Source organism: Phoenix dactylifera, chromosome 3, assembly GCF_009389715.1.
Source record: "Phoenix dactylifera cultivar Barhee BC4 chromosome 3, palm_55x_up_171113_PBpolish2nd_filt_p, whole genome shotgun sequence".
NCBI classification, from domain to species: domain Eukaryota; kingdom Viridiplantae; phylum Streptophyta; class Magnoliopsida; order Arecales; family Arecaceae; genus Phoenix; species Phoenix dactylifera.
In genome coordinates, this window is record NC_052394.1 from 10,943,447 (window position 1) to 10,963,750 (window position 20,304).

The 20,304-nt window shown below is 35.7% G+C and overlaps 1 protein-coding gene across 1 annotated transcript; it reads left to right on the top strand.

Annotated features, from left to right (window-relative positions):
• Window positions 1–8,161: 8,161 nt before the first annotated feature.
• On the top strand, window positions 8,162–20,104 carry LOC103696400 (ISWI chromatin-remodeling complex ATPase CHR11-like). Its single transcript, XM_008778010.3, has 25 exons — window positions 8,162–8,480; window positions 9,138–9,269; window positions 10,080–10,186; window positions 12,467–12,579; window positions 13,289–13,386; window positions 13,533–13,712; window positions 13,822–14,043; window positions 14,422–14,556; window positions 14,648–14,930; window positions 15,005–15,078; window positions 15,408–15,628; window positions 15,713–15,800; window positions 15,893–15,986; window positions 16,099–16,287; window positions 16,373–16,404; window positions 16,600–16,676; window positions 16,759–16,848; window positions 16,947–17,016; window positions 17,503–17,560; window positions 17,635–17,693; window positions 17,767–17,932; window positions 18,076–18,254; window positions 18,349–18,564; window positions 18,840–18,950; window positions 19,754–20,104. Exons 1-25 carry the CDS (start codon window positions 8,244–8,246, stop codon window positions 19,775–19,777), a joined length of 3,255 nt encoding a protein of 1,084 aa, XP_008776232.1. The 5' UTR covers window positions 8,162–8,243; the 3' UTR covers window positions 19,778–20,104.
• The last annotated feature ends 200 nt before the right edge of the window (window positions 20,105–20,304 follow it).

Below are 20,304 nucleotides of genomic sequence, written 5' to 3' on the forward strand. Positions count from 1 at the left end.
ATATATGTTCCTTCGTGAGATTGTAGCTCCCTTTTTGTTGCTATAGTTTATTATAAAAGGTGATGCAGTTTCAATAATATCTACATATGGAAGAAGATTGCATCATGATGATTTTTTTTTATACAAATTGCATCATGGTGATTAGAAGATGCCAAGAATAAAACAACCAAATTAATATCACATACATCTATGCACGCACTCATATACGGGTTTGTCTATACATATGTATGTATGTATCTATGTATATATATATATATATGATACATTAAAAAGATATTTTTCCTACGTGCCGTGAACAAGGTTTTTTTTAAAAAAGGTTAAGGACTATTTTGTATACAATGCAATAGACTCCAAGATGTAGAATTACTTGACTAAAGTTTCCTTCTTAACTTCTCAAACTTATCCTTGCTTATCTCAACAATACCATTACTTAAAGAGAGAAAGTAAAATCCTTATAGGCATGCATTTGTTTATGCAAACCTAATTAGTCAAGCATTTGAAGAACTTTAAAAGATTACGTTACTTTATGTAGCATGAAAGGCATGGCCATAAGAAATATGAAAGAAGTTTTTCTCTTTTTTTTTGAATTAATTGTGCCAAAAACTGTGATTTTTTGGGGGATTTTCAACTTCGATTTTTGAGAAAAGCTGTCTTTGGCACATGGGTCAAGAAAAGAGATTTTTATATGGACTATTTTGACACATATATGTTCCTTCGTGAGATTGTAGCTCCTTTTTTGTTGCTATAGTTTATTATAAAAGGTGATGCATTTTCAATAATATCTACATATGGAAGAAGATTGCATCATGATGATTTTTTTTGATACAAATTGCATCACAATGATTAGAAGATGCCAAGAATAAAACAACCAAATTAACATCACATACATCTATGCATGCACTCATATACGTGTTTATCTATACGTATGTATGTATGTATCTATATATATATATATATGATACATTAAAAAAATATTTTTCCTACGTGCCGTGAACAAGGTTTTTCTAAAAAAAGGTTAAGGACTATTTTGTATACAATGCAATAGACTCCAAGATGTAGAATTACTTGACTAAAGTTTCCTTCTTAACTTCTCAAACTTATCCTTGCTTATCTCAACAATACCATTACTTAAAGAGAGAAAGTAAAATCCTTATAGGCATGCATTTGTTTATGCAAACCTAATTAGTCAAGCATTTGAAGAACTTTAAAAGATTACGTTACTTTATGTAGCATGAAAGGCATGGCCATAAGAAATATGAAAGAAGTTTTTCTCTTTTTTTTGAATTAATTGTGCCAAAAACTGTGATTTTTTGGGGGGATTTTCAACTTCGATTTTTGAGAAAAGCTATGTCTTTGGCACATGGGTCAAGAAAAGAGATTTTTATATGGACTATTTTGACACATATATGTTCCTTCGTGAGATTGTAGCTCCTTTTTTGTTGCTATAGTTTATTATAAAAGGTGATGCATTTTCAATAATATCTACATATGGAAGAAGATTGCATCATGATGATTTTTTTTGATACAAATTGCATCACGGTGATTAGAAGATGCCAAGAATAAAACAACCAAATTAATATCACATACATCTATGCATGCACTCACATACGTGTTTGCCTATACATATGTATGTATGTATCTATGTGTGTGTGTGTGTGTGTATATATATATATGATACATTAAAAAGATATTTTTCCTACGTGCCGTGAACAAGGTTTTTTTAAAAAAAGGTTAAGGACTATTTTGTATACAATGCAATAGACTCCAAGATGTAGAATTACTTGACTAAAGTTCCCTTCTTAACTTCTCAAACTTATCCTTGCTTATTTCAACAATACCATTACTTAAAGAGAGAAAGTAAAATCCTTATAAGCATGCATTTGTTTATGCAAACCTAATTAGTCAAGCATTTGAAGAACTTTAAAAGATTACGTTACTTTATGTAGCATGAAAGGCATGGCCATAAGAAATATGAAAGAAGTTTTTCTCTTTTTTTTTGAATTAATTGTGCCAAAAACTGTGATTTTTGGGGGGGATTTTCAACTTCGATTTTTGAGAAAAGCTGTGTCTTTGGCACATGGGTCAAGAAAAGAGATTTTTATATGGATTATTTTGACACATATATGTTCCTTCGTGAGATTGTAGCTCCCTTTTTGTTGCTATAGTTTATTATAAAAGGTGATGCAGTTTCAATAATATCTACATATGGAAGAAGATTGCATCATGATGATTTTTTTTGATACAAATTGCATCATGGTGATTAGAAGATGCCAAGAATAAAACAACCAAATTAATATCACATACATCTATGCACGCACTCATATACGGGTTTGTCTATACATATGTATGTATGTATCTATGTGTATATATATATATATGATACATTAAAAAGATATTTTTCCTACGTGCCCTGAACAAGGTTTTTTTAAAAAAAGGTTAAAGACTATTTTGTATACAATGCAATAGACTCCAAGATGTAGAATTACTTGACTAAAGTTCCCTTCTTAACTTCTCAAACTTATCCTTGCTTATCTCAACAATACCATTACTTAAAGAGAGAAAGTAAAATCCTTATAAGCATGCATTTGTTTATGCAAACCTAATTAGTCAAGCATTTGAAGAACTTTAAAAGATTATGTTACTTTATGTAGCATGAAAGGCATGGCCATAAGAAATATGAAAGAAGTTTTTCTCTTTTTTTTTTGAATTAATTGTGCCAAAAACCGTGAATGAAAGAAGTGCATATGTACTTCGATTTTAGATCATCAATGAAAGAAAAGAAGACTTAAATCCTACTTTTACAATTTTTTCATTTTCTTTCAAATTTCTTTTGAGAGATTCGAGTTAAATGGTTAGAGAAAAAAAAATTTCTCTCCGATCAGATTAAGTTGGTATCCTCTACATTTGGGGGGCCTTAGGTTATGATCTGGACATGTGAGTAATACAAGCAATTCGGAGAAAAACATCCATGCTTTAAGTATATTGAAGGACATATGCGAGGATGGCTGCTAATACTTCCTCAATGGATGACGAGATAAAGAAACGTCTCATACAACTAAAGAAGAAGATTGCCCAACTCAACGATATCATCTCCAGTTTGGTAATGCATTGAGCACAAGCACCAGCTACCATTATTGCAAAGTTGTTTCCCACAACTGGACATGAAGATCCACAATCTAGTGAGAAGGATGAGCAACCTACATGTACTCAAAATTCCTCCTTTCAATCCTTTAAAGTTGAAACTCGAATCAAGATCCTGAATATAATAGAGCTATCAATGTAGAGAATCTAGATAACTGGTTAGACCAGTTAGAAATCTATTTTACTATTTATAGATACATTAGCATCTTGAAGATAGCTTTCGGCCACCTCAAGCTTTCTAGCCATGCTCTTCCCTTGTGGAATTCATACATGAGGAACAATGATGTTTCTAATCTGACATGGAACAAATTCAAGGGCCTAATCAAGAGCAATTCTATCAATCGACCATGAGAAAAATTGGTGAATCAAACGGCAATACCTACAGCAGAAGTATGATCAATTCATCTATAGTTACACTACCAAGTCCTACAAGCAAGCAATCTCACTTAGAATCTTCATTGATCGTCATGCAATCTTTATGAAGTACATCAAAGATCTCCACAAGAGCATCCAAAAGGAGCTGAAGCTTAAAAGTTGAAAACCTAGTGGGGCCAACATAAAGGGCATGGGAATCGAGAAGAAGAACCAGCTTAGGAATGGCAAGAAGGGCGATAAATTTAGAAAAGATGGTCAAAATTTAGTCCTTGAAGAGGAGCAAAGCAGGAAACACATCAACACGACATAGAAAAATTATTGTGATTACTACAATCTCCATAATACACTAAGAAGAAATGTTGAAAATTTCACTATCGGTTGCAACCGAAGAGGAAGAAATCGAAGGATGATGATTCCAAGAAGAAAGAGAAGGTTGTCCTTAATGTTGTAGAGGTTGAGAAGCTACCCAAACTTGAGAAGTAAACTTAACACTAAGCATGATGGCAAGAAAATCTGAGACCATAGCCGAGGCAGACCTAGAGAAGAGAGAGTAACTCTTTCGCTTAAAGATTTAGGTGAACCAAAGCATCATCAAGGCTATTATATATCTTGGAAGCTAGAAGATCGCCATGTTTGAAATCTGGTTTAAAAGCTGGGATTGCAGACCAAGCCTCATCCATGTCCATATCCTTTTGGTTGGATTTAGAAAGATATTGAGTTGAAGATCACCATGTAGTGTATCTTGAAATTTGTCATAACCAAGAGGTATATTAATGAGGTAACTTATGAAGTGGTTCTTTTGAATATTTGCCAGGTCATCCTTGGAAGCCCATATATTTAGACTTGACATGCAATCTTCTACATGCGGTGGAGAAGTATCATCTTGTAAAGGATGGAAAAGAGTTCACAATCAATGTCTCTAGAACATAAGATAACATTAACCTTGCAACTACTGCCTAGGCGAAGTAAACTGTTAATGCTTGCAACAAGTTTGCAATGATGGTATGAAAATCCGATGCCACGTATAAGAAGCCAAGCTATTGTCCCTTGGTTACATAGACCTATCTAACGAGATTAAGATCGAGGAGGAGTCACCATAGTCATCGTTATTAAGAAAAAATAACAAGAAGCGTCCCTACGATGAAATCTAGATACGGGAGCAGAGCAAGTGGTTTGCTAAGTCCCAAGAATAAGAAAAAAGCAAGCTCAGAAACCATCTCCGAGCAATGCCAGGTGGTTCAACTGCGAGTCGGGGAAGCAGACGTTTTTTTACTTTCAGTTCTGATTTAGCAAGCGCTAAATCCACTAAAATAGATGGAGCCCATAACTTAGTCATACGATGCCCGATTGAAATAATCTTTTTTTAAAAAAATTAGGTAATTTCTTGAGATCTACAACATGACGCTCAACCCTTTAGGGATAGCACCTTTAGTAATTAGGCCCAAATTCCATCATTTGAGGCTTGAAATGGGTCGGTTAAACCAATTTTTTTTTTAGATAAAACTTTGACTGGACATGTCCCCAATCTGAGAAAAATTCATTGGAGTAATAACGGCAGAGTTGATGTTGAAGTCGAGATTTATTTTCTAAAAAAATAGTTTTTTTGAGTTTATTTATACTAGTCATGTCTATTTTAGAAAAGAGAGCCCTATTAAAACTAGAAAGAGATATTCGATCAGTATTGTGTAAGGACAGATCTCATCATTATAAATAGAGGCTATGTATCTTAGTTTTAGATCATCAATAAAAGAAAAGAAGATTTAAGCCCTACTTTCGTAATTCTTCTATCTTCTTCTAAATTGTTTTTAAGAGATTCGACTTGAGTGGGTTCAGAAAATTCTTCCTTCTTTCTAATTAGATTAGATGATAACCCTAGATGAAACTTTTGGGGTTGTCTAAACTATCAGTTGAGTATGATCGGTATCTTGGATTTATGTTTAAAATTTTACAGGTGTTGAACTATACTGTCGTGTGTTGTTTAATTGCCTTGTTTGTGGATGCTTGTCAGTGGCAGAATAATCATATTGTGGGTATTTCACATGGATTGATCCTAAAATAAAGCATCGAGTAAAAGCAACTTTTCTCAAAAAAAGGGATGAAGCTGGAGATTTGAAAGCTGAGGTGAGAAAATTATCTGCAATTATTAGAAGATATAGAAAAGAAAGTTCTGGTTTGAAAGAACATGTGTTAGAACTGAAAGGAGAGGCAATTAGTTGGTTAGAAGAAGCAGATGTTTTAAAAAGAGTGGCTATTGCAATCAAAATGGAGGCAACAAGGTTGAAGGCTGAATGTGATGGGTTGAGGAGGGAGCTTGCAAAGCGTGCCGCGAGAAAGACGTTATATGGGATTGCAATTATGCTTTCATGGGTTCCGCCAACAAATGTTGATTACCTTTTGAGTGGAGAACACATCTGTGATTATGTAATGATCTTGGAAGTGATGGTTGAAGGGAGGAGAAAGCAATGTGCTGGGCCTTTTGAAATCAGCTTTATAATGAATATTATATAGCTGTGTTGTTAAATGTAATGCTTCAACTTTATATATAATGTTAAATGTTATCACATTTATCTTTATATGTACTGCTAAATATTATCACCTATGTGTTCAACCATAGTAATGTGTTATCGCCTATATCTTTATTTGTAACGTTAACATGACTAGTGAAAAGCAAACTCTTAAACATGCTAAAACAGCGGTACAGTGAAGCTATAGTGAAACATGAACCCTTTATGTTCAGCCACAATGCAGCCACATTAAGTTAAGTTACTTTCTATTTGGTACATACTAAAAATATATTAAGTTATTTTACATGTTGAAGAAGTGCATTGGTAGATAGGTGGTGAAATGACAATAGGTAGATAGGTGCGCAAGCATACCATCAGTATTAAAGTAGTCAGAAAGATAATAATCGAAGGGAGCATACGAAACTAGCATAAATCTAGGTATCTTAATCTTCAAGAATTTTCGTCACTGTAATGCCACTATTCAAAGAGATAGATTTGGTTAGGGATAGGGGTTTATACTAGGTTATAATAAAAATCTAAGCTAATACGACTGAGATAGAAATATATTGGTAAAGTAAGCTAAGATAATAAGATACATTGATATGTTGGATGTCGAAGAATTTTTTATAGAGTATAATTCTACTTATTTATACTAAAATAATAATAACCGTCTATTTTGATGATTTCTACCCACATCTGGTCATTACTTCTGGTGGTTATAATAACCTACACCAGTTTATCATTCCACTACTCCATGTTAGTCAGCATGGTTGGTCTACACTAATTGTTAGATCGATAATTATATATTATGGTCATTGGCTTATCTGACATTCTTAAGGTGGCAATCTCTCTTTATTTAATTATAATACTGTTTTGTATACTTGAGAATATCTTTGAGACATATTTAGTTGCTTCGATCTATTTGTTCTACCTACCATTTGACTTCACAAACTTTGTATTGCAATTGATCACAATCAAGTCTTGGTCTTTTGGCATGCTCATCAGCATCATGGCTGAATCTGCCTCTTCAGCTTATACCTCCATACTCAAGTGAGATTTATCATGGCCAAACCCTATCCATCCCAATAGGAGTTATGTGACTTTCAATTGCCTTTTCTTTGTCTAACTGCGTCTACATGGTGCTTAACCACAACCTCCAGCTAAGTTGTTGAGATAGAATGTCAACACATATCAAAGCCATTTATGCTTTTACATATGGACTCCATCTTTTTTATCGGGTGAAAGGGGTTGCCTCTCTTGCATTACACTCACAGATTGGTACAATAAGTAGCATCCACTATAGCATAATATATAACTAACAAGTATAGAGGAAAGTGAAGAAAATAACCAAGGAAGAGCCCATACTTAGCATGTCCCAACGATAGGGGTGCTTGATGTCACCATTGTCCCTAATCTCGTTGATGACTGTATATGAATCACCTTCAATCCAAATCTTGTTAGCCTCGAATTGAGAAACAACAACAACAAAAAAATCCTTTCTAGGCACCTTGCAATTCAATTATAGGCATATCATTCTCGGCCAAACATGATGTCCCAACTGCTAAGATATGACCTTTGTGATCACAAATCAAGAAACCGGTTTTGGTTCTTCTATGAGGCTTAAACGCTTCATAAAAATTGACTTTGTAAAATTTCTCATTCAACATTGTAACACAAAGCTACAAATATATTTTTCATGTCATTCATCTGAGATATATCTTTTCATTAGTTATCTAAGCTAGTCGTCTCTTTAACCTAGCATAACATCTCCTTGGTCTTTAGTAAATACACTTCTAAGAACAACCTAGATTAGTGAACAATAGGCTACCCAATAGCTGAATAGAAAGAGAAAAATGGCAAAAGAAAACATCTTTTGAAGGTTAAGAAATAAGCACAGATAAAAAATACCCAACAAAAAAAAAAAAATCACAGATTGGGGATTCATCCTCCGTCTCTGGCCAAATGGTCCTGAGCCACTGCAAAAACGGGGAAAGTGATTAAAAAATATAAAAAAAATGAAAACCGGCTTAACGTTAGGCGGGAACCGCTTCGTCAATCCCTCACACGCACCAAAACTCCACACGTGCGGACTCCCTCGGCGCGCTATAAAGCCTCATACCGGTTCATCGCGTTCCACTCCCCCGACACCCCACCCCTCATCTCTCTGTTCTCGTCACGCCACCTTTACCTCTCCGAGATCAAACCCTCGCCCCCAAATTCGTCATGGCGAAGCCCTCGAATTCTGAGGATCTCTCCGAAGAAACCGCCTCCAATGGTTCGATCTCCTCCGAGGAGGAGCAGAAGAACGAGGCCGATGCGAACCAGGAAGAGGAGGACGACGAGGAGCTCGAGGACGTCGCGCGGACGGCGAGCCCCGACGATGACGAGGCCGGAGGAGATGGCGATGACTCGACCGAGGACGATGAGGCCGTTGCGGGGGCAAACGATGACGAATACGAGGTAAATAGTTTAGATGCGAAGAAAAAAAATCAGGATCTTGCCGATGACGGCGTCCCGGACTAGGGTGTAGGGTTTCTGTTTATCAAATCGTTGATCATAGTTTTTTTGTTAGTTTTTCACAGTTTTTTTATTGATTTCTTGTGTTTTCCTGATTTTCCAATAAATGGTTGTATAGCAAAGTAAAAAGATTGATTTTTCTTCCTTTTTCTGATGGATTTGATGTGGATTCTTCGATTCCGTGGCAGAAATGCTAGATTTTGTTATCGATCCGCGGCTTCTTTTTTGTTTGCTATGAACGTTTGCTCCTTTGTGTCGTTTAGGCTTTTAGATTTTTACCATAGGTTTTCTTTTGATTGAATTAGTGTTGTACTGATAAGGAGTTAGGATTTGCATGGATATGGCTTTTGTACTATTCACATGAATAGTATATGGCTGATGATCTTAGACTTACTCCCCTTTGTTTATGTACTGGAGCTATTTCTAGCTCGGGAAAAAAGAAGCTTAGGTTTTTCTCTTTCAGAAGCTGAAGCTTCTATTTCTGATTGTGTTTCTCAAACAGATCAGCTGGATATTGAGTTTTTTTTAATTCTTAGGGAACATAGGTAGTCAGTAGAAGCTTCTGTATTTGCTGAAGTAATTGCTTTGATATTTATGCAGGCTGCGGAACCATCTGAAAATGCTGAAATTGGAAAGCGCGAGAAAGCTAGGCTAAGAGAGATGCAGAGGCTGAAGAAGCAAAAGATTGAGGAAATATTGGCTCAACAAAATGCTGCCATTGATGCCGACATGGTCTGTTGATTGTTCTTTAACTAACTAGCAAGGATCAGTGAGAGATAATTTATGCTTTACAATGCATGGCAATATCCATCTATTTTATATAACTCGAGTCAATTTACCATGAACTGATTGTGAACATTGTATGTCATGGAATCCACAGATAATTTATGCTTTACAATGAATGGCAATATCCATCTATTTTATATAACTAGAGTCAATTTACCATGCACTGATTGTGAACATTGTATGTGATGGAATCCACATCATTAATAAATGGCCATCCTCTTTTATCCAATACATGGTCAATGTATAAATTATGAAATCAACTGCATTAGCAGATTAAGAAGGAAAAGTAGGATATGAATTTTGAAGGAATGTTGTCTATGCATGTTCTTTCCCCATCAAAATTATGTAAAACGTGTTGCATGTGCTTGATATATGTAATATGCATAACCCGGATATTTGTGTCATGCACAGGCTGGGAGGCTTGTTTACTTAAAAAGCCCGACCACAAGAAGACATTGCTAAATGCAATTCTCCTTTTCATGTACAGAACATTCTAATCGATCTTTACTACAACATGATTTAGACTCTAGAGAGGTTAATTTGAAAGACAAAGGATTCTGGGGAAAATATATATACTGAAGGGGAGGGTACTTCTTCATTTAGTTGCTTGTCATACATGACACAACTTGTAATTTATTGTATCATGATTCTATATTTTTCCCCTCAAATGTATTTCTGCTGCTATGGTTGCTTTATAGCTCTTTGGTGTTTGTAAGCTTGTGATTTGGTTCAAACTAACAATTGATACACTATCAGAACAATAAAGGGAAAGGACAACTGAAGTATTTGCTGCAACAGACAGAATTATTCGCTCATTTTGCTAATGGTATTCAGTCTGCATCGGATAAGAAGCCAAGAGGAAGGTAATAATGCGTGTGTCATGCTAAATAAAGAAAGCATAGTTGGAGGCCATAGTCTAACCTTGTCAACCTTCCTTATGAATATCTTCCATTTGTTGCAATAGTTGGTGCCTTCCGATCTTAATCTTGATGGATCTCCAAGTACCGAAATCAACCATGAATTTTGTGATCAATTATCCTTATCTCTGTATATAATTTATGGCCTTTCTAGTTAATTAATGTTTATTATTTGTTTAGATGGCGTACAGGTGCTTCTGCTTCAAGCAAGATATTTGATTAAAATATTATACATTAGGTACTTACATTGGTGTAACCAGTCTTCCTAGGTTTTGTGAAAGAGGAGATGATGTGGATTGAGCCACTAGCAGGAATTACCTGTCTATGTTAGCGGATCCATTTTCTTTAGTCTATAATTCATTAAAACTTTCCATTGCACTTCCAATATGGACTTTTTTCCATTTCTACTCTCATTAGTTCTAATCAATCATATGTAATAATATACATAGGAGCTGTATATATTCCACAAGGAACTTATGTGAGTTGCAAGTACAAAGCAACAATTGAGGAACTGGTCAATAAATATGTGTTAATATTTGCCCAAAACTATAGGTAGTACCTAGTTTTGCCTCATGATAATTTGAGTTAGTTCATGATTTGGGCTGGAAATGACTGCATGTTCACTCAAGGCGCACGAGGTGGGCTCTGTTCGGGCTTGATTTGGACTTAACTAATGTGGGCTTGTTGCACTAAGCCTCCATTTTAAGTTTTGGAATTATTTTTATGTTGGCTTGGGTCATACCTATCTCATCTAGGAGTTTGATATAAGATATCAAACGTGACTTTGCAGCATAATTTTGCTCTATAAAAAGCTTGAGTTTAGGTTTATGGTACTCACAGATTTGCCTAATTAAAGTCTAAATTAGCTCTAAAAAAAGGTAGCCTAGTGCATGAGGCTCCTACAATTGTGGGGTTTGCAGAGGGTCAATGTATGCAGTCTTGCTTTGGCATGCGGAGAGGATGTTTCCTGTTTTGAACCCATGACATCTAGGTCACAGTATAGCGGCCTTACCATTTGCACTCACCCTCTCCGAATTAGCTTTTCATTCAATATATATTAACTAATAATTTGTTCATGGTTAATAATGTACAAATAAATTCCTACCAAAGAAGTTATGTAAAAAGGAATTTTCATGTAATCTTCAATTTGATCTTGTCTAACATTAATCATGTAGAAGTTGAATATATTGTGCATTATTCTTTATCGGATCTGCCCAATCTCACACACATATCTATGTTTCCTTTCGATCCCGGAAATTTCTCATCCTTCAGTTTCAAGGGATATTTTTATTCGTTTAAAATAATTTTGATTTATGATTTTTGGCAGTTGGACAGGGTACACAACTACACATGTTAATGAGATGAACTATAACTTCCATAACAACATTTTCACCTGGGGCAAGATCTTGGACTGCCTCTTTTATTCGACATTCAGCACAATGATATGTATGAATTTCAGCTTTTGTTATCTTTGCGAATATAAACAGATATACCCAAGATGTTGGTATATGCAATAGCAGTATATTGGCCGACAAGTTCTGATTTCTCTTTTACAATTCTAAATGAACAATTTTATTAATCAAATATAAAAAAAAGCCTAAAAGTGGTAGAATATTCCAATATTCCAGAATTTTGATTCCAATAATGTTGGTCGATATTTCAGAATATTTTGGCTTTTTCTGTAAGTTCTTATCTTGCCATCTTGGCCTGGATAAATGGAAATCTTGGTTCATCTTGATACTGGCCACCCACCAAGAAGGGTGAGATCTTAATATTTAAATACCTTGTTTTGTAATTAAAATGTTTATATTATGTTTCTTAGTGTAATGAGGCATCTCTGTGATCATTTCGAAAATAGAAAGTTAATCATTTTTAACCTTGATTTGGGATTTGTTTTGGATGAATTATCTATGATTTAAGGACCTATGCGAATATAGTATTATATTGTTTTCTTAAGGTAATAGGGGACTCTTGTTGAATTGATTTATGACATGTTTGCAAAAACATATTGCTGAAGAAATTTGTCTTTAGCTTGGCTTTTCCTGTGCTCGTAAAAAAATTGTTTCTTTTATAATCACTTAAGAATTTATTCTGCTCATAGGATTCATTTTTGTCTCTTCATTACTCAAAATCTTAATTATACTGTGAGATGTTTCTGAGATCATTTTTTCAGGTACTTACATTATAATATTTTGCATGACTTGTTTCTGATTCAATCCTTTTCAGGGGTCGTCATGCATCAAAAGTAACCGAGGAGGAAGAGGACGAAGAATACCTGAAGGAGGAAGAAGGTGGTTTCTCGACCGGAGGAGGGACTCGTTTGGTTTCACAACCATCTTGTAAGCTTTTCCTATTTCATGAGGAGTTCTTATTATATGAAAGTCTTGTAGACTCTCATGCATGCTCTAAAGTGATAATTTTACCAAATGATGAATGAAATAGTTGGAAAAGCTATCCTCATTTTTCTCATTGTCTTCCATTATCTTGTTCAGTCTCTCTTTTTTTCTTTGGATGATTGGATGGTATGAGAACCATGTGATGGCTGCCCCTTTTGACTGATAGCACTTGAAGACTCCAATCTATCTGAACCATGTCAGTGCAGCCTGTCTGTGGTTCATTCTACATGTGATTGCCCTGTTGCCTTTTTTTTTTTTTTGGTGAAATGTGATTGCCCTGTCAAATGCTGATTTTTGGGAAAATAAACACATCAATAATAGTATTGGCTGGCATGTGATTCCGTAGTTGAAGTTAAGCATTAAGTAGTTCCGGTAATGCATTAAATAATGGGGTAGCATGTCAATGTAGTCCCAATGCAAAGGCAATTCTTAAGGAGTCGCAATGATTCACACCATCATTTCCACAACGTTAATTATTTAGTTTTCATCATCATGATCTAATTATGTACAAAAGAGTCTCAAACTTCTTTTTCCATGTGTAAGTGACATTTGAGTTAAATAATTGTCTCTCACTAATATTGAACCCGCCCTTGTCTTTTTAACTCTTTACTGGTCAGATGTTTGAACTTGCTTGTCATCTTTTCTTCTTCAGGTATACAAGGGAAAATGAGAGATTACCAGCTGGCTGGATTAAATTGGCTGATAAGGTTGTACGAAAATGGTATCAATGGGATTCTAGCTGATGAAATGGTATGCATGGAATTACTTTTCATGCTTTTTTTCCTTTCCGTCCTCTGATTAATTTGCTTGATTTTATATGAGATCAAGTTAACACTTATTCTGGAAGATGGTTTCTTTCTTTAAATTGTTTGCGATATTGTATATTTGTTGTCTAGGGTCTTGGGAAAACATTGCAAACCATCTCTTTGCTGGGCTATTTGCATGAGTTCAGAGGGATTACAGGGCCTCACATGGTGGTAGCACCAAAATCCACTCTTGGCAACTGGATGAGGGAGATTCGACGCTTCTGTCCTGTTTTGCGTGCTGTAAAGTTTCTTGGTAACCCAGATGAAAGGGTCAGTCAGAAGCTTATACCCTTTCCCCATGGTTTTCTTGCATTATCCTATTGTTGAAATGTATCTTTACCTTAACTTTTTTTTTTGTTTTTTATTTGCATTTTTGCAGAAACATATACGCGAGAATTTATTAGTAGCTGGAAAGTTCGATGTATGTGTAACTAGTTTTGAAATGGCCATCAAAGAGAAAAATGCCCTGAGGCGCTTTAGTTGGCGTTATGTTATTATTGATGAAGCTCATCGGATAAAAAATGAAAACTCCCTTCTTTCTAAAACAATGAGACTCTATAAAACGAACTATCGCCTCCTTATTACGGGTACACCTCTTCAGGTATTCATATGCTTCACTTTTCTAGGTGTGGGTCCCATTTGTTTTTCCTGCTAAATTTGTGTAGTTCAATCAGCCAATCTACCTTTTCTTCTGCAAGCACCTTTATCTAATATGCTATTTTGGTCTTATCTCTTATATTACCAAAGCACCATGCATGAATTGATTGCATGCCTTCTTAACTGAATTATAGTCTGACAAAAATGTGTTTATCATCAAGTATCAGCAACTGGAAATTGCATTATGCTGTATTTACGTGCATTTTTTTGAGAATTTTTTTCTGCATGTATTTTCACATGTAGTCTATATTCTCTAATTTGTAAATAGTTGGATCAAGATTTTTATTGAACAAATGTATTTGTCAATTTCTATTATGTGCAGAACAATCTGCACGAGCTCTGGTCTCTTCTTAATTTTCTACTCCCTGAGATATTTAGTTCAGCTGAAACCTTTGATGAATGGTTTCAAATATCTGGGGAAAATGATCAGCAAGAGGTTGTCCAACAGCTTCACAAGGTAAAATGAAAAGACCTTTGCTTGGTAAATTTGTCTGCTTTCATTTGTTTAATGGTGTTAATGAGTCATCATATCTCTTATCTTTTTGAAGGTTCTTCGTCCATTTCTCCTCCGAAGACTAAAATCTGATGTTGAAAAAGGTTTGCCTCCAAAAAAGGAAACTATACTCAAAGTAGGAATGTCCCAGATGCAGAAACAGTATTACCGTGCGCTGCTTCAGAAAGATTTGGAAGTCATTAATGCTGGAGGAGAGCGTAAACGTCTTCTAAACATAGCTATGCAGCTGCGCAAGTGTAGTAATCATCCATATCTGTTCCAAGGCGCAGAGCCTGGCCCGCCTTATACAACAGGAGAACATCTCATCACAAATGCTGGTATGATAAACTCCATTGGACCTTTATATCTTCCAAACCAAGCACCGGCTTCGTGACCATATGATCTTTTGCAGGCAAAATGGTTCTTCTGGATAAACTTCTTTCCAAGTTAAAAGAGCGTGATTCCAGAGTTCTAATATTTTCACAGGTATAAACCTCTTCTGTATACTTGCTCTTGTATTGCAGACAATTTTACTTTCATCTTTGTAATGCCTGAAATCTAGAAAAGTCTACATAACATGCAAGATACTCTCAAGCTAAGCCATTTTCCTGGATTATGAACTGGTATTGCTAAGAAAAAAACAAACATTGCTTGTAAAGAGACCCTATTCTTTTCTTTTTCTTTCTTCTTTTTTTGGATTCGCTCAGTTTATGCTTATCTTGTATATATGCATAGAATATGAACAATTTGTGACTTTCATATTTTATGACTTTTTTTTAAATATTTTCTGCTAATAATTTGGTTCTTGTGTGTAGATGACAAGGCTTCTGGATATCCTGGAGGATTATTTGATTTTTCGTGGATACCAATACTGTCGGATTGATGGTAATACTGGTGGGGATGAACGTGATGCTTCTATTGAAGCCTTCAATCGGCCGGGGAGTGAAAAGTTCATTTTCTTGCTTTCAACCAGAGCTGGTGGGCTGGGGATTAACCTTGCCACTGCAGATGTTGTTATTCTTTATGACAGTGATTGGTAATTCTCTTTATACAATCATGCTTTTTTCTTTGGATTCATATCATGGGCCCTTGGCCTTATTTTTTCTGTCACTGTATGTAGGAACCCACAGGTTGATTTGCAAGCACAAGATCGTGCCCACAGGATTGGTCAGAAAAAGGAAGTTCAAGTGTTCCGTTTCTGCACAGAGGTCTAACATTATGGAATTCCTTAAATAACATGATGCAATGTGAAACAAAACAATGTGTAGAAAAGCTTTTAATATGTCTCATATAAATGCAGTATACTATTGAAGAAAAAGTGATCGAGAGGGCATATAAGAAACTTGCACTTGATGCTTTAGTGATCCAACAAGGTCGCTTAGCAGAGCAGAAAGGTAAGTAATCCTATTTCAAAGGTTTTGTAGCCTTCCCTGTCAATGCAGTTTGCGCATTTATATGTTTAAGGGTGTCTTATGTTGTGTTTTCTTGATTCTTTTTACCATGCAGCTGTTAATAAAGATGAATTGTTGCAAATGGTGAGATTTGGTGCTGAGATGGTCTTCAGCTCCAAGGACAGTACAATAACTGACGAGGATATTGACCGTATCATAGCTAAAGGGGAGGAGACAACAGCTGAGCTTGATGCTAAAATGAAGAAATTTACAGAGGATGCTATCAAGTTTAAAATGGATGATAGTATGTGGATCCGTTCTGTTGATTTTTTAATTCCTTAGATGAGCCAAATGATAGCTTCATAATGCTTATATCTTTTTATGTGCAGCTGCTGACCTTTATGACTTCGATGATGAGAAGGTATGCAAATTTGAAATATACTAGGATTCCACATCAAGTTGCACAGTCTTTGTGTTTAATAAGCTGCTGACCTGTTGTCTGCCTATTTTATTATTTTATTTGTTCCATGATGCTTGGAGTGTTATCTTGTTTTAGCCATATATGCATTATTAATATCAGAGTCATCGGCATTCATTTCCCTTCCTTTTTTTGAAGGATGATAGCAAAACTGACTTTAAGAAACTTGTTTCTGAGAACTGGGTTGAACCTTCAAGGAGGGAAAGGAAAAAAAAGTAAGGCCATATCGTTAGCTGTAGATTGTGCCTTTTTATTTACTCTTTATGAACCTGATTTATTTTCCATGTATGTATACAGTTACTCAGACTCTGATTACTTCAAGCAAGCATTGCGGCACGGTGGACCAGCAAGAGCGAAAGAGCCACGGATTCCTCGCATGCCTCAGTTGTAAGTTCGATTTGGTTCTGGTCCCAGTTCTACTCATATGTTGTATTGGACTTTGAGTTATTGCTGAACATGTTAATTGTTGCTGCCATATTTTACAGACACGACTTTCAGTTTTTCAACACAAAGAGGTTAAGTGAATTGTATGAGAAAGAAGTGCGGTATCTTATGGTGCGAACCTGCTAGACCTACTCTTTAATATGCTTTTCCTTTTTTTCCTGTTTAACATACACTTTTCTATTGTTGCGTTTATTTACTTTAGCCTGCTGCTTTGGTTTGTATAATTTTTTTAAAAAAACAATTGGGAGGTAGTTGAACCGAATTATTGTTTCTTAGTCCAATTCTGAAAGCCTGCCCCAACTAGAATTACAGATATGCACTATCATAAAACTGCCAAATGAATCTCAAATGTCGACCAACTCTCTCATACTGTTTTAGATGGGTTTTTCCCTTCTGATTTTCCCACACCCTAGCTTGTCATCCTACCAAGTTTTATACAGTACTATGAAAGGCTACTGCCCCTTGCTGCTTATATCTCTATTTACAAGATGCTGTCATAAGACCCTGTTTAATAGTCTTTAGCTAGTAGAAGGATTTTTTATCCCAATTCTCTAGCAAGGGCATAGGTGATTTCATCATTTGTTTGTATATTTTCAGCAAACACATCAAAGGAATCAGTCAAAGGACACCATTGGTGATGGTGATGAACCTGAAGGTATGTTATTCATTTAGCAGATATTGTCTTGGTTGATTTGTAGTTCAAACTAATAATTTTGAATGATTTTGTAGACTTGAGTGAACCCTTGACCATGGAGGAACAGGAAGAAAAGGAGCGGCTGCTAGAAGAGGTTGGGAGATCACTGATTAGGGACATTCATGCAGGCAATGAGTATTTTTATCATTAACTTTGTCAAATTTCAGGGTTTTTCAACATGGACAAGGAGAGACTTCAATACGTTTATTCGGGCATGTGAGAAATATGGCCGCAATGACATAAAGATTATAGCTTCTGAAATGGAGGGCAAAACTGAAGAGGAGGTAGAAAGATATGCTAAAGTCTTCGGAGAGAGATACAAGGAATTGAACGGTACAATGCTCGATCAAATTGCAGATTACAAAATTTTCTCTTTCTGTTCAATATTCACATGTTGTGTATTGCAGAAATGGTACTTGGTTTTCTATCTTCACATCCTGATATGGTGTGCTTAACTTTGCTTGGTGTCCCATCAGATTATGATAGAATAATCAAGAACATAGAAAGAGGAGAGGCAAGAATCTCTCGCAAAGATGAAATAATGAAGGCAATTGGGAAAAAGTTAGATCGTTACAAGAATCCTTGGTTAGAATTGAAGATTCAGTATGGTCAAAACAAAGGGAAATTGTACAATGAAGAATGTGACCGCTTCATGGTGTGCTATTTTATGGGTCTAATGTTATCAATTAATTATATCTTTTTGGCCTCCTGGCATGTGGTTTTTGATACTACATTATTTCTCTTTTCAGTTATGCATGGTTCACAAACTTGGATATGGGAATTGGGATGAGCTGAAAGCAGCATTCCGTACTTCACCATTATTCCGTTTTGACTGGTTTGTGAAGTCCCGCACTACTCAAGAGCTCGCTAGGCGGTGTGATACACTGATTCGCCTGGTGGAGAAAGAAAATCAGGAATATGATGAGCGGGAGAGGCAAGCTCGCAAAGATAAAAAACTTGCTAAGGTTGAGTTTTCTGACCTTTTTTATTGACTTCAAAGCATTGGATGTGTAATTGTATTCATTTGACTTAGCAACTTATATGGAGCTTTTTAAGTGTATCGTCATGACAGTGTTCTATATGAAAATTTTCTGAAGTCCTGACTCACCTCTTTCTGCTACATGCTCTGATTTTGATGTTCATAACTTTATCATGTTGATGATTGTTACAGCTTGTTTAGATCTGTATCCAGCTGAAATTTACTGACCTTGGTCCTTGTTTTGTTCTCCCCGTTTTTCAGAATCTGACGCCATTGAAGCGGGCCATGTCAAGGTCAGCAGCTGTGGAAACCCCTGCACTGGCTTCTTTCAAGAGACGGAGGCAAGCAGTGACGGATGACCGTGTAAACTCGGTAAGTTAATGTGTTCAATAGATATATCATGCTAGACAGAAATTTCTTATGTTTCTGACATGGAATGAAATGGGAAGCACCCACTAAAAATTATGGGGGAGACAAGGATCATACAGAAGAAGATTAGAAAAACTAAACAAGTGGATATTGACAAAAATGCTCTATTAAACATTAAATAATTCTCTCTTTGCCTGTTGTTTGTTTGTGAATAGAAATAATAATTATGAAATTATACCACTTTAGCAGATGAATATATGTTACCAAATCTTGAGTTCAGGAGTACTGTACGACCCATTCTCTAGAATATCGTATAGGTGCCAGCCATGTTTACAATGACTTCTGCATTTGGGGTGACAAAGCTGGTTTTTGGTATCTTAAGCTATTTTCTTAGGGAAACACCAAAAAGAAGCAAAAACCAATTCCATTCAATCTTTTCATTTTTTTTCTCCATAAATCTTTCATTTATCCATAACTGTTTACGTGTGATAGTAGAGCTTACAACTTGTTTGAAAAGTTAAAAGAATAGTATTTTGTCCCAAGTGAATCATGAAATTTGGAGCCAAACACATTATCTGGACGTGGTGTTGATTAAAACCACTTGGATTTTGTTTGAGGTGTATGACATATTGTTTCACTACCAAATTTCTTTCTTCACATTTTTTAGAGACTAATTTTTTACAGTTGGCTTGCATGCTGCCCTTTTCTTTCTTAGTGACTTGTGAACCTAAAGAGTCTTAAATTATGATGAACTGCAGCTCAGCATAAGCTGATGTATGATTTGTTTTCTCATGTACTTGTAACAGGGGGGAAGGAGGAGGAGGGGATGATTTTAGTTTAAGAGTCTGCTGTCTCTTTTTGAAGTTCGGGACCAAAGTCCTCCTGGAAATATAGGCGGGTTCTACCTGTAGGACATGCTTATTTTGCTGAATGCATGGGCTTCACCCCTTAATATACTAGTAAAAGTTGTTCGTCTCCTATAGTCAAATGCTGGCTGCAGCATGTTTACCTTGCCATTTTAAAGATCATATCTCATGATGTGGTTACACTAAAGGTTAGACCACTCCATCCATTTTTGTTGTTCAGGAGTGGATTTATTTGGAATACTGGCGAATCCAAAAATTATTCTATTATAGCATTTTACTTGTGCCTTCAAATATGGTTGCTTATAGTTTGTTTTTTAGGTCAAAGTTACAGCAGGCACCTGGCCAAGAGCTTGACAACATAGGATACGTTATGCGTAGAAGAAATTTTGAAATAAATTGCACGCTAACCTGTTCCCTAATGAACGTGTATCATGAGCAGGGCTGATGTTAGCTAGATCTGAGTCACCTCTAAAATGCTTTGCTTAGACAGC